This window comes from Ananas comosus, linkage group 19, assembly GCF_001540865.1.
Source record: "Ananas comosus cultivar F153 linkage group 19, ASM154086v1, whole genome shotgun sequence".
In the NCBI taxonomy this organism is placed as follows: domain Eukaryota; kingdom Viridiplantae; phylum Streptophyta; class Magnoliopsida; order Poales; family Bromeliaceae; genus Ananas; species Ananas comosus.
The window spans coordinates 9,737,862-9,752,832 of NC_033639.1; the positions used below are offsets into that span (position 1 = coordinate 9,737,862).

Here is a 14,971-nt window from a genome sequence, read left to right on the forward strand (position 1 = left end):
AGTATATAATTGATTCATTTTTTTTTTAAACTTCACTAGCTAATGATTTCGAGAAAGAAAATAAAATTGGGAGCAAAATTTGAGTGCAATATAGAAAGTACACTAGCATTTTTTAGTTATTCGCAAAAATTACGAAAACTATTTTGCAAATTTTGTTTGAAAAACATTCTTTTTATAATTTTTATATTTCAAATAAAAACATTTTCATGAATTCTGAACAAAAAAAAATCAAACAAACTTTATTTTTCGAACAAAATGAATAAGAAATTGCCTTTTCTGTCAAAAAACACTATTTTTTTAAAAAAAAATGGAAAAAAACAAAGGTGATGCCTATTTTATAAACAACCCCGCATTAATTGGAGTTTGTTCAAATGGGGTTAAATAGCTAATAAAAACTAATAATTTTAATTATTTCTTTTATTTTAAATATCCAGAACAACTTAAATTAAAGTGAATTAATAAGATTAAAACCAAAAATCTCTCTCAAAAAATTAACATTTCCCAACCCCACCACTTGCTCCACGTGATGCCTATTTCTACGCAGAGATAGTTGTGGCTCTGCAGAGAGAGAAACCCCAAAAAATAATTAATAAAAAGAATAAATAAGTAAATAAATAAGTAATTAATTAAAATAATTATATATATATATATAGAGAGAGAGAGAGAGAGAGAGAGTAATAAATACACCGAGAAGAGAGCCGTTTGGGTCGTTTTCACAAGAGAGGTGAGGAAAAACAAAAAAGTTAAAAAAATAATAATAATAATAATTGGCCACTTTTAATTTTTGTTAATTTATTATTACGAGCTATTATTACTATTTATTATTATTATAATCTGGTTTGGTCCCTTTTGTGGACATGTATTAATTAATACATTTTGTTTGGGCTTCGCCCTATTTTGTTTGACCCACAAAAAAACAACGTTCGCGAATTCCAAAGCACAAAACATTAGCATCTGAAACTGCACCCTGTCGGTGTGTAAACGTACGTCTCCATCACCAAAATTAGAAAATAAATAAATAAATAAATAAAATAAAATAAAGGTTTTTTAAATTACTATTTGGTTCTCCACATGACACACACACACGACATTGCACTGTTAATTAAATCCAATCAAATTATTCCTTTCTAAATAATAATACATTTGCATGTTACGAACCCACGAACACACTGCTAAGAAACCCTAGATTTCGAGGGTATCCTTTTGTGTTAAGTCAAGTATTAGTTTATTGTTTCCTAGATAGTGGGGGGTTGTAATTAATATCGAGCATTATCATAATAATAATAATAATAATAATAATAATTTATTTTAGAAATATATGATAAGATACCTGAATCCACGATCGACTCGACTAGATATAATTTATCCTATCAAAATATCTACAAACTAAATTTTATATTTTTTTCAAAATCATTTGACAATATATAGAACAAAGTAGTCTAAAAAAAAAAGGCCGAAGATAAATATCTCATAAAAAATAATGATAATAGACTTAAATTTCAGATAATATGTGTCGATCTTATTCCAAATAGCAAAAGCAAAATTTATCAAAATTTCACTGTATTTGAATTGTTTCAGCACCTTTATATTACTATTTAGTGGTACCGGTCTTTAAAACTGCTAATTTTAAATAAGAATATTTCATGACTACTCAAATGATATCGAAAAATATATAAAATTTTATTTTTAAATACTTATAATAGAAAAATTATGCCTAATGAAGTCGACTGTCGATTCAGATATTCTATTATTGAAAATAAATCGTTAGCACGGAGCTGCACACGCATACGTATAGTTACTTATATTTTTAGAAAAAAATTAGTTAGTGTTCAAATTGTACGGGAGCGCCTAGAAGGTTTTTGATTTGATGTGATTGGCCCCCCACATTATATGTTAGACATAATTATGATGTCTCCATTTATAATTGGTTATATTGGAAAATAGCATGAATGAATAGTATTTATATTTTTTTAGTCAAATAAGGAATCTATGCTTCTATAATATCCCTATTTAATTTTCTAATTAATTGTATACTTTATCACCTAGTTAACAATTAAGAGTGATCATTTGAGCTTAATTTGCAAGATTTGATTATGAGATGCAATTGATTAATTGGTGATTAATTGGCAACTAGCATGCATGTTGTAGCCATTTTAATATCTGTACAATTTTGTGGGAATGATCATAATTTTGGGAAAATTATTAACTATGAGAAATTTATTTCATGATATATATTTTTTTTTTAATTTGAGAAAGATCAGATGGAGTGATGGAGCCTTCTTTCTCATAAAGAAACAAAAGTTTCATTTATAGTGAAGAGTTCATAGAGCACAGTGTCCCATCCCCAGCATTGTTAGGTCTTGTCGAGGGTGATAGCGATAGCGCAGTAATTAAACGTTATCCTCGACTGCTCGTATAGTTGGTAAAAAATATATTATATGTATCTAAAAAAGATATAGAATTTGGTTGTTATTCCATAATCCAATTTCTTCTTTTTTTATTATTCTTTTTTAGTATATATATATATAAGGCTGCGCACTACCCGCTTCATTTAAAAAACAAAATACACACGAACAAACGGTAAAGAGGGCGGCAACGTTAGGCGGCAAAGAAAAACTAGGAAAAGGATAAGAAAATGCGATACAAAACATGTAAGTTATAACAATTAAAGCGGAACTAAAGTAAAAGTAAAGTAAAACATGACTAAGCCAAGCAAAGCCTCATTGAGTAAAAGTTAGATTACTCGATCTCTGTATCGCACCCTAAAATCACTTTTTGATATTGCTTGTGGCGAGAATTGGGTCTCATGTAAGTCTACTGAAAATCACTTTTTTTTTTTTTTTTTTTCNGATGTAAGTAAAAAATATAATATAACTCAAGTTACGTTAGAGCTCCACTTCACCTACTCTCGACTTCCTCCTCTAAAGTGCCGAACTCGACTTTCACTACACTCAACCTACTCTAAAAAATTTATTAAACAGTAAAATCTAAACTTTACTTCCTTTATAATGGGTTAGAATTACCTTATTTATAATAAATTAGAATTATCTTTAAATAATAAAAAAAAATTAATTATATAATAGATTAAATTTTATAGTGGTAAATTTACTAGATAATGAGATCCACTTACTTACATCAAAACAAACAACGGAACTCAAAAAATTAATTTTACCAGCGCCAAGTTACATCAAAACAAACAGCAGAAGTGATTGAATTTAACTTTCAGGCGGTACGAGTTACGTCAAAACAAAAAATAAAAAAATAATCACACTTCAGGAAAACTCAAACACCACTACACTTGACTTACGTTGAATCTACAAATACGTCAATCCAAACGCCCCCTAAAGTACACAGTCTCTTCGTACAATTGTGGAAACATGTCTTCATCATTGATCTCTCCGCTCTCACCCCCACAATATCTTACCAACCGATTTCTTTTGTAGTTACATGAGTTTTTGGTGACCTTTTATAGATTGTTAATCCGATTTGTATAATGATATTCGCAACCTCTAGACTAATATTTATGAGAATTATTATGTAGGTGTTGCTGTATCGCGATTTAGGGTGGTAGCCGGAGCTCCTATTTCACTTTACTGCCCTGTTTAGCAGCACTGTTTGTTAAATATAAACATATTTAAACACCGTTCTCTAACAGCTTAAATTTTTAGAGTACAACGGCTGTTTCACAGTACCGTTGAACAACAGGTCATTATGGTGAAACAAAGTTAAAACCACAGAATAGCAAACCAAAATTTTTTCAAACCACACCCCGACGATGTAAGTATGTGTAAACCGCAAAACGGCTAATTGAAGATCTACCTAAAATAAATGCATTGTTGAACCACGTAATTAAGTTGCATTATTTTTTGTGTTCTTTTTCTATCTTTCGATATACACTGGAGAGAGGGACGAGAGCAGAACTAATCCAAGCTTAAGTGAGTGAACGTACGGTTTCGATCTTTGAGATTCTATAAATTTCTTAATAATATACGCTTTTAATTAACCATCTAATTAAATTCTATTCTATTTAATCTACTTGGGAGCAAAACATTAATGAATTTTGCGAAGAAACTCTCTACAACACTGCAACAATAATTAATGGGGCCCAAAAAATAAAATTACCATGCTCGTTCCTTGAGTTTTTACTGCTTTACCACTTACTACCCCACCAAGCACATGAAATTTTTACTCTCCACTATCTCAAAAGAATCGATTTTTTCTTATGTGTCCGTACCTCTTAGTTTAATAGAGTCGTACAATATGATCCAACATAGCTTTGAATTATGAGATATAGCCCATGTGCTATGTCACGGGGCCTCAGTCGCATATATCTAAACTCATACACTTATTAGAACTTCGCATATTATGAAATATATATATATATATATATATATATATAGAATTAGACTATTATATGCTATTAATAGCATCAAGTCATTGGTACTACCAAGTTTTTGACCATTAGATTAAGAGATGTGTGGTTAGGATGATGTGACCCACCTAGGGTTGAGTGGATGGTTGGTTGAATAGTATGATCTAACGGGTGAAATGATCAAAAGGATAGATCTAACGGCGGAAAACTTGGTAGCACCAAGTATTTCGTGCTATTAATAGCATAGTAGCCGGACTTACTTATATATATATATATATAGAGAGAGAGAGAGAGAGAGAGAGAGAGAATTAAGTTATTATATTATTAATAGTACGAAGCGTTTTGTGCTATCTGATTTTCGGACTTTGGATGAAAGGATGTGCGGTTAGAATGATAGTCGTTCCGATTAGAATAATAGTAATTCTCTAGAGTAGAGTAAGTAGTTATTTGAATAATATGATTTAACGGGTGAAAATAGTTATATAGCACTAAATACTTGATATTTTTTAATAGTATATATAGTAACCTAATTCCCTCTCTCTCTCTCTCTCTCTATATATATATATATAAAATGTTCAGCATTATGTGTCACTTAGTGGATCGAGGGAAAAAATGAAGGAAAAATGAAAGAGATAAATGATATGCCACGCGTCGCAGGTACGGAATATACGCTTGTGACACACTTACACTATCATCACGTGCATCATGGCCACGTACACGAGCCACTGATGACCGCAACAAAATAGTAATGGCTTGACCATTAAATTTCTTCGTCAAGATCACCATGAGAGGGTTTCGGAAGTGACACATCCATGTGAAGTGTTAGGAGACAATTTAGGGCATGTTTGGTGCATAGCATTTGGAGCTGCGTTGCATCGCAGCTCCAACTGCACTGATGGGCAGTTTTGTGTGCTCGGTAAGAATCTCGTTGTGTCGACTTCTACAGCAAATCCTTCAACTGCAACGGTGCGATATATCTGCATATATATCTGCAACCAAATTGATCGTACCTTTCTAGCCAAATATTAATTCTATCAAGTTACAATATTCCCTATCTTAAATCAAACGTAAGATTTTGCTGCACTAGTTTCTAAGTCAATTATTAATTGAATAACATAAAATAAATTACATGACATAATGGATGATTGGAAAGATGCGGTATAAATTAAACTCTCTGAGAATTTAAATATTACATGCGAACGAAACCATAATATTGATCGTGAATTTCTTGATTTGCATGGAATCAAACCATGTGAAAAGTTTCGTTTTAGATAACTTATTAGATAGGGATTAAACAAAATGCACTATAAAAGGGTCACATCCAACTATTTAAATCTCTTTGATTTCCTATTTACTTGTGAAGATTTATCAACCGAAAAAAAAACAAAAAAAGGAAGCAAAAGACGCATAGAAGAGTAGTCAAAATCTAGAACATGGGCCTACTCCACTTGTTTCTATTATTTTTTGTTTTAATTTTATAGTTTTATAGTTTTTTTTGAAAATAATTTGAAGATTTGGATCATTACTTCCACCATTCAAATTTTTCCTGCAAACAAATGGTTCCTTTCACTGAGATTTGTTGTGCCCACACCGTGTCTCCTTCGCCGCCGTGGTCCCGAATGGACTAATTCTTAGTGATTCGCCGATACCATATCCGTATTTTATCTAATTTTTACCACGCACTGCAAAGTTATTCAATTGATCGTTCTGAGATATAGCAATCCTTTCACTTTATGAAGTAGTACGCTATAACTGTTCTCAAGTTGAACACGAATAAACCAATAACAATAATAATAATAATAAGATAATAAAACAAGAACTATATACAGTTTACAACACCTTTTTATGGAGAAATTATTGCCTGCTCCTGATGACACCCCATCCACCAAACTTGTGGCCAAGTCTCATTTTGATACTCTTATACGTGTTTATTATTATTGCTCGAGGGTAAATTACTACTATGCTGAGTGCATTTGTGTATATATCTTAGCATTTATCGACTTCTTTTCTTTATATAAAAGATATATATCGTGCTGAATATAAATATTAAAAATACCGTTCTCCGATAGCTTAAGATTTCGAAAAATAATGATTCTTTGATATTCTTAAACATATAGTATCAGAGCATGATTAACTTGGTTTAATTCAAGTCCACATCATCTCGGGTCTATCAGAAAGTCGCAGCTCAAGTTTTTAGAGAATAACAGCTGCATCGGAGACTCGAACATCGAAATCGAGGAGCGAAACGAAGCGCGACTGAAAGTTCGGGGACTGGCAGTGCAATATGGCCTGAAAGTGCATTCTACTATTCAGCTAGCAGGCATGCCATCATTTTGTGCGGTAAACATCTCGACCTTTAGTCAATACAATTCGTGGCCAAATTTCACCACAAGACCACTTTACATCAAAGGGGATCAAAAACTGACCAAACCAAGACCAGGTTTGAGCTGATCAGCTCCCCTGATCAACATTATCCAACTATTGTGTGTGGACCCAAATTGCACCATGAAAAATATCATACATGGTACATGCCAATAGTGTGGGTGGTCCTCCACAGTGCAGTAAAAGGAAACTTGAGGGGATCAGATGTGTGTTTAGTGGAGAGGGGGTTTACTGGTACTGCACTGGGCCCCACATTCTCCAGGTGGGTTTGACCAGGGTCAAAATTGGACCCATGTTTGAGAGAGAGAGAGAGAGAGAGAGAGAGAGATAGAGAGATGTCGAGGTGGTGTAGCTGTGGTTGGGCCACTGACACCTGAATCAAGTTTTAATGAGCTTGATTTGGGTGTGTGCATGGGTGGGGTTTGTATCATTGTATGGGCTCGGGGGAAATTATGCAGGACCAGAGAGAGGGTCCCCACTGTAACAGTGGTCGCGGTCGGGGGCGGCGTTTGATGCCGAAATGCGGATCATTTCGTGTCTCCAATCAGTTCGGGCTTTTGGTTTCGGTCGTGTTAGTTGTCAGTTGGATTTTCGATTTTTCGGTTGCTTTACAGTTGTTCATATGTCAGGTTATTCACGTTCATTTTCAGATTAAAGTTAACTTAAGATTTTCCAAATCGATTCATATACGTTTGCATTATTGACTTTTCTGAGTCAACACAGTTCGGATTCGGTCAGAATTTGAAGCAATCCTTCGCGATTGGCCTTTAAGTTGGATCAGATTTTGTCACCTCTGCGCACGTTAAAGTGTTACTATTCGGCGAAACCAAGCTTCGTGCAGATACCGGTACCATATATGTGTGGGACCGAAAAAGAAGAAAAAAATGAAGCGCATGTGAAGAGTAGCTTTGGGCTAGTAAGATCTAGTTACTTGCGGTGAAAAATGTTACGAATATTTTGAGGTACTAATTAAACCGTTCGTGCTTATGAATACAAACATAAGGTACTAATTAAAGTGTTCGTGTTCATACTGATACATCAATAATAATATACGAGAGTAATATTTTGAGCAAATGCGTATATGTTGTTGTGCAGGTGTGAATCAACTGAGTACAGAAACAAAACAACATGGGCATGGGCACAAACTACTAATTGAGGAATTAATAATCCCTTGCAATAATAAGTTACAAATGTGAAGAACTGAAATCATGCACTAGCTCCTCTAGGTATGATGTAGGCTTGTTGCCATTTATACCAAAAAGGGTCCAATTAATGGTACGTATATATGCGTGTATTATATATATACTTATATTTATTATATAGAACTAAGCTGGAATACTATTAATAGCACAAATAATTTAGTGCTATTAAATTTTCTATCTTTAGATTAAAAGATATGCGGTTAGGATGATGTGGGCTCCCTAAGGTTGAGTGGGTGGTTAGTTGAATAATATAATTGAACGGATTAAAATGATAAAAGAGGTAAATTTAACGACAGAAAACTTGATAGCACCAAATATTTCGTGCTGTCGATAGTATCCCAGCCGGACTCTATTATATATGTATATAAAATGTGGCATGTGTTGTAATGTCATGGGGGTGGGTGTAGATGTATATAGGTGTATAGGTGTACAGTGGGAGGAGGTGGGATGTGGCAGGGATTAAACCCCCTTGCCTCCATTTTGGACTGTTAAGGATGTCATGTCTTGTCATGACCCCATGGGGGATGGGGCCCATGCCCATCATGGGTCACCATTTTACCCACCCTATTGATGGGATCCACTTTTTATGCAACAGTCCACAATGATGGCTATTGGTAAATATATATATATATATATATATATATATATATATATTATTATATATATATATATTAATATATATATATATTTCTCTCCACACAAAAAAAAAAAATAAAAATATATATTTTTTGGTTACCCTTAAATTACAAATAGCATTATATTTTAGTTTTCAAACTTTAATTTGTTATTTTTTTTGACTTGAGCTTTCTCGGTTGTTGTAATTAAACTCCACAATCTAATTCAGTTAGCTAAATAGTGATAAATTGTTGAAATCAAAGTGATATCGCATCATAATTTTTATCGCATTATCCATTATAATACTTTTGCATTAATTCTATTTCAATAATAGTTTGTTAATACTTAGCCATTTAAATTGACTTGTAGGCTTGATTGGAACAATTTTTTAAAAAAATCGAACAAAAAATTACACAAAAGTAAAGTTTGAGGATAACCGTGTCACGCGGCTCATTGTTTGAGGACCAAAAGTGTAGTTTATCTCTGAATAATATAAAAACCTTTGATTGAGTGCCATATATGTAGTTGGAATGCTCTCAACTAAATTGGGAGTTCGAACTTCGGTTTGAATTCAAACACTTGGCTTGTCAAGTATTATATATTGTATACGTTCTTAGAGAAATTTTCAAAATTATAAGCAACTTCAAAAAGGCAAATATGAATACATATAAGAGGAATTGGGCTGAAATACTATTAACAGTATTTGATTTTTTTTTATCGAGTTTTTAACTCTCGGATAAAAAATTATCCGACTAAGATGATAGCGGTCCCATAAAATTTATTGGTGGTTTTAGAGTTGAGTGAGTGGTTGGTTGAATAGTATTATTCAAGGGATGGAATTGATTACAGTGTAGATCTAACGGCTAAAAAGTCGATAGCAAAAAAATCAAAATACTCTTAATAGTATTCGAGATCAACTCCATAAAAGAGAAGCATTTCAGTGATCCTAATTTTTTTTTTTTTTTTTGAGAGAGAGAGACAATGATAATGTTATCACTTCTTTTATTTTTTAAATTAAATTTAACTAAAAATATAAAATAAAATTTAAATGTAAAATTTCAGACACAAATCATCAACCCATTTTTTCCACCTAGGCTGAAAAAACAATAGGCGAGATTCCAAAATATTGTGGGAAAGATCCACATGCTTTGGACTATATACATATGCTAATTAAATATCATTATACCATCATGTCAATATGTCAAATATCTTATTGGCATATTTTGAGACATGTAACATTGGTGTTTTCTTAATAAATTTTTTTGTTTCTTTTTTTTTTTACATCAAATCATGGCTTTTTGGAGGCCAATTATTAGTGTTCTTTATTAAAAAAATAATAAGTTTATTATTTATATATCTGTATTATTATTACCAACACAAATAAGTGGACAGGGACAGTTGGAGCAATCTAAGTTCACTGACAGGGAAAGTTGTTAGGGTTTTGATGTGTCACTTCAAAGGAGATGGGGATTGAAGGTGCATCCAATTAATGAACAGCTTATTTAAAAAATAATAATAATAATAATTAAAATCTGTTAGTCTTATCATTCACAAGTAGTTACCATATACTACTATTAACTCATCTATATCTCCCAATCATTTATTTTTACTATTACTAAAGTTTTGTGAGTTTGATTTTTATAATCTATTCTCTTTTCCTTTATTTTCTTTACCTTTTTTATATTACTGTATAAAAATTACTGATACATCAGCAGCACTCGAGGGGGTTTTCTGCGGCACCTAAACTGCCGCTCCTTTTGGATTTACACATGTATTAACAGATTGAAGAAATTATCGCAATCATGTAATAACAACAAAGTGTTCCTGACCAAGAGTGATGACAAGGAAGGACACAAAGTAATTGCCACATCAGGAGTGGCACATCTAACAAACTCCCGTGGGTGTACTCGGAACTGCAAAAACGATAAAGTGCGGGAACTACTTAGAAATGTTTTTGAATGCCACCGCGCAAACCGTGCTAACATCAAATTATGTAATCAGATGTCTGCTCAAGTGATCGTAATTGCTTATCTGTACTGTAAGTAGTCTAGAGTGTAAAACTGTAATGCCATGGACACTTCAGCAACTTAATGGGTCGGGTCAAATTAAATTGGACCTTGTTATCCCGAACCCGAACGACCAGACTCGGCCCGGCCCAATCTAGTAATCGGTGCTGTATGTATCGTCGGCATGGGCTTGAGCTTTTATGAGAAGAAAGTACGTACTTTCGTGGATCGAGTTTCGAGTTTGATGAAAATTCGAGACCCGACCCAAACAAGACGCGATGCTGAGCAATTTGATTTGCTTTCACTTATCTGAGGCTTCTGGTCTCCTGCATAAATCAAAACTTCAACTTCAAAGATTTGAATGTTCAAATTAATCTTTAACATTATGATTACATAATCAATTGGAAATTGGGGTAGTGGAACCCTTTATCGACCTCGATATTATTGTTATTATTAGAAGCACTAAATTAGAGCTCCGTGCTTTTGAAGCTCAGAAACTGATCTCTGATTAATTTTTTACTGCAGGGGTTGTGGGTATCAAAGGCTTCTTCTAGTCTTAACATCATTAGTTTGTTGTGGGTTCCCACAAGTGATCTCTCAATAATCATGAACAAGTTGTGGTGGTGTGCAATGTATGCATTTCTCAGATCCCAAATGAACCTGCAGAATCTAGACTGCCATCTCTCTTTTCTTTTCTGCAGCTGACTGGATGGCCTCATCCATTCCTTCCCCCCCCCCACCATGCATGTCAGCCTTACACATGCATATATGCAGCCCATATCACATCCCATCACATCCTATTTCCATCTCTCTCTCTTCTCTTTTTCCATATGTCACATATCTTTAGGAACACTTCTTTTTACATGTGAAAATACATTTTACTAAGTTATTATGTAACTTACCAACTGACATATCATAATATGATTAATAATGAAGATAGAACAAACAGAATTTGTATTATTCTATAAATTGAATCTAGCATCTCTTAATATGAGGTGGACTAAATAGGGCTGTCTCTGATATCATATCACACACTGAATCGATATAGTAAAAGATACTCTAAGAATAGGCAACTTGTACACGCATGTCCCACACTTCACTTTTTCCCATGATTAATGGTCACCAATTAATGGGGAGTATATGGTAAGGCCAATTTATGAGCCATCCATGCATGTTTGTATTCAAAGCATCACATAGTGATCAATTATTCACACCCTCCACACATGAATAAACACAAGTGTTTAAGGTGCATCCCATGGAGCAATGAGTGTGTGGAGATAAGGATTGGACATGCATGCACAAAAGGAAATTTTTAGGGGAGAGGTACAAGACCTAACAATAGTAGAAATGTATGGGGACACCTCAACTAGAGGGCATTTTGGAATTAGCCCCTAATTTTTGGGTTATTCAATTTGCTAGTCAACTTCAATTTTTTTTAAAAAAAAAAAATTAAAAACTCTATATTAGTACTAGCTGTTAATTTTTCTAATAGTTGAATATAAGATATTAAAATACTATTTCTTGAAAATCAATTATATATTTTACATGGTATATCCGTTTATTTTTTCTTAAAAAAATAAACTTTGCTGAAAATATAAAACAATTAAAATTAGAAAGTGAAACATTGATCGGTCAGCAATCATAAAGTCCTTTGCCACTTGCGCTGGGAACGGTGCAAAATTTAAGAAGAAGAAGAAGAAGAAGAAGAAGAACAATGCTAAGATAGTCATGAAAGCAACAAGACAGGGGGACTAGGGTTAATTGGGGCCCCCTTGTTACTGCCAGCCAGGCCTCTTCTTTTCTTGGCAGGGTAAAGAGAGGCAGCTGCAGCTGTTCACATCTCTATTCCACCCCATCTTGCTTTGACCAATGGTCTCTCTCTCTCTCTCTCTCTCTCTCTCTCATATAATTAATGCTCAAATGACTCCTATTTCTAAGTAAACAGCACATTAACAAACTATTAAACTATAAGGTAGTGTTTGGTTGGGATAAAGAAAGAGAATAAGCTCTTATTCCCCTACTTATATCCAAACAAAAAAATTATTTTGGTGGGAAAATAGTTCCCACCCCTTGGTGGATGGAACAAGTTTGTTTGTTCCTCGAACTGTTCCAAAAACAAGCTTCGAGAGAGAGAGAATTTAAAATTTAAAATTTAAAATTTAAATTTTATTACAAAGTTTATAATTTCAATTTCAAAATTAAAATTTATAATTTTTTAAATTCCAAACTTTAAATTTTAGATTCTAAATTTTTCAAATTTAAATTTTGATATTTTATATTTTTTAAATTTAAATTTGAAAATATAAAATTTAAATTTAAAAATTTAAAAATTAAAATTTTAAATTTAATTTTTCAAATTCAAATTATAAGGAGAGGAACTAATATCATCATTTTTTATTTATAACTATCCATTATTTTTCTCGTTCCATTTTATTTATCCAAACGTTATTTTTCTTATTCTCAGAAACAACCTAATTTTCATCCAAACGTAAAATTAGCTAGTTCTTGTTTATGTCTGAACTTGTAGCTATATTTAGAATAAACAATTTTTACTTATACTCGAACCAAACAAAGCCTAAAAGATGCGTTCTAACTATACATTTTACTTTAAATAAAAATTAGTTTAACGGATAGTAATTTTAGGTTAGTTTTTAAGATAGTAACTAAATAAAAAAAAAAAAAGTGTGATGTGGCGCGCCCCCTTAAATTTGTGTGCTCATTTTCACCACTGGTCGGCAACTGAATTGCCTCAGAAACTTTCTATATATACTCAGGAGTGTAGATTACTGTTATGAATATAACCCCTGTATTGGATATATACAACTTAAATTTCTGATCTGTATATAACGTGAGCAATTTTTCCTTCATACTATTCAAGCTTTTGGGTAGATTTGTTTATTAAATTTAACTTTTATGCTGGAATTAAACACTGTTAACTTTTGATCATCTAGCAACACTGTTTTTTGTGAGCACATAGTTTATGAGCCTTAATTAGTAGGCCAATACTAACAAGCACCCGTTGGATTATTACATTTACCCCTTCAAGTAATTAACATGCTAATAAGCTAATTGGCATAGTATAAGTACAAGTCTAATTAAGCAAAACATACATGGTAACACACGCGCGCGCACACACATATAGATATATATAGTGTAGCTATTATACTCTTATGAAATGGCTCTAACGGAGCCATCCGTTACCTTTCTCCTTCGTCAGATCTGGCACCAATCTAAATGCAGATCTAATGAAGGACAACTTATGAGCAGTACAGCTACTATACTCAGAAGAGTATAGTAGCTGGGCGCACACACACACTCTCTCTTTCTATATACACTGCTTGGTGCAGTAGCACTTGCGCCAGAATCCCCTGCACCTGCCACCGGAGAAGCCCTCGTGTTGACACACGATCGCGCAGTTATCGTCGTTCAGGCATGTCCCCTTGAACCGATGGCTCTGCGACTCGCACAACCTCGCTTCTCCGATCGTCGCCATCCCTGCATATATATACATCCAGCGACACGGTTTGTACCAATATTGTAAATAGCGGATACATAGCGTTTGAAGTGTCTTATAGTGAAAAATGGATAGCGGGCACTACGAATCTATATATAGCGAGTTTCGCAGAAAATTATTTTGAAGAAAAAGACAACTTAGCCATTACCTTTTTGAAAATATTTTGATTTAGAATAGCAAAACGATAAAAAAAATTATAATCCATTTAACAGGCTTTGATCATTTTATTTAAATTCAAAAACTCAACCCTATAAAATATTTTGACCCATTTACAATTTTCAAAAGCCCATTTACAATTTTCAAGCTTTTAGGCACATAGCATCTGATTCGACCCCACTTTGTTGCATCGCTATATGAGTCTAATGCCAACAAAGCGGCCGCTATGAACCCGTTCTGCAATCTCCTCTAATACCATTCGATATTGCACATTTCTTAAGGGCCCTGTTTGATAAGTTACATCTGTTTATTTAACAACACTAATACGGTAACGTGTCGAAAGTAATTGATGTCACCAATTAATATCCATAACAAAGTAGAAGATTACCTAAATGATCAAACCTAATTTTTCGACTAGAGATTTTAAAACTAAACCGAATTAACCAATTACGTTATTGTATGAACTATCGTAAAGTATGAAAAATGCATATGTTGCCTTAATTAGACGATTGTTAGAATAGTGTTGACATAATTAATTCAAAAAAAAAAGCTAATTAATTAATTACCTGAATCAAACACGACCAACAAAAGCAACACTAATCCAATTTTCACATCCTTACGCTCCATATCCTCAGGGTATTATTATCTCCTTGATCTTTTAGGACGTCGATTACTATGTAAATAAACTATATAAGGTTTTTTTTTTTTTTTTTTTTTTTTTTTT

General features: G+C 33.1%; 1 protein-coding gene across 1 annotated transcript; it reads right to left on the reverse strand.

The window, feature by feature from the left end:
* Positions 13,634 to 14,929, reverse strand: LOC109725156 (defensin-like protein 1). The gene is made up of 2 exons (XM_020254244.1): positions 14,814 to 14,929; positions 13,634 to 14,072 (listed from the first exon to the last, which is right to left on the reverse strand). The coding sequence occupies exons 1-2, from the start codon at positions 14,872 to 14,874 to the stop codon at positions 13,903 to 13,905; spliced, it is 231 nt and encodes a 76-aa protein (XP_020109833.1). The 5' UTR covers positions 14,875 to 14,929; the 3' UTR covers positions 13,634 to 13,902.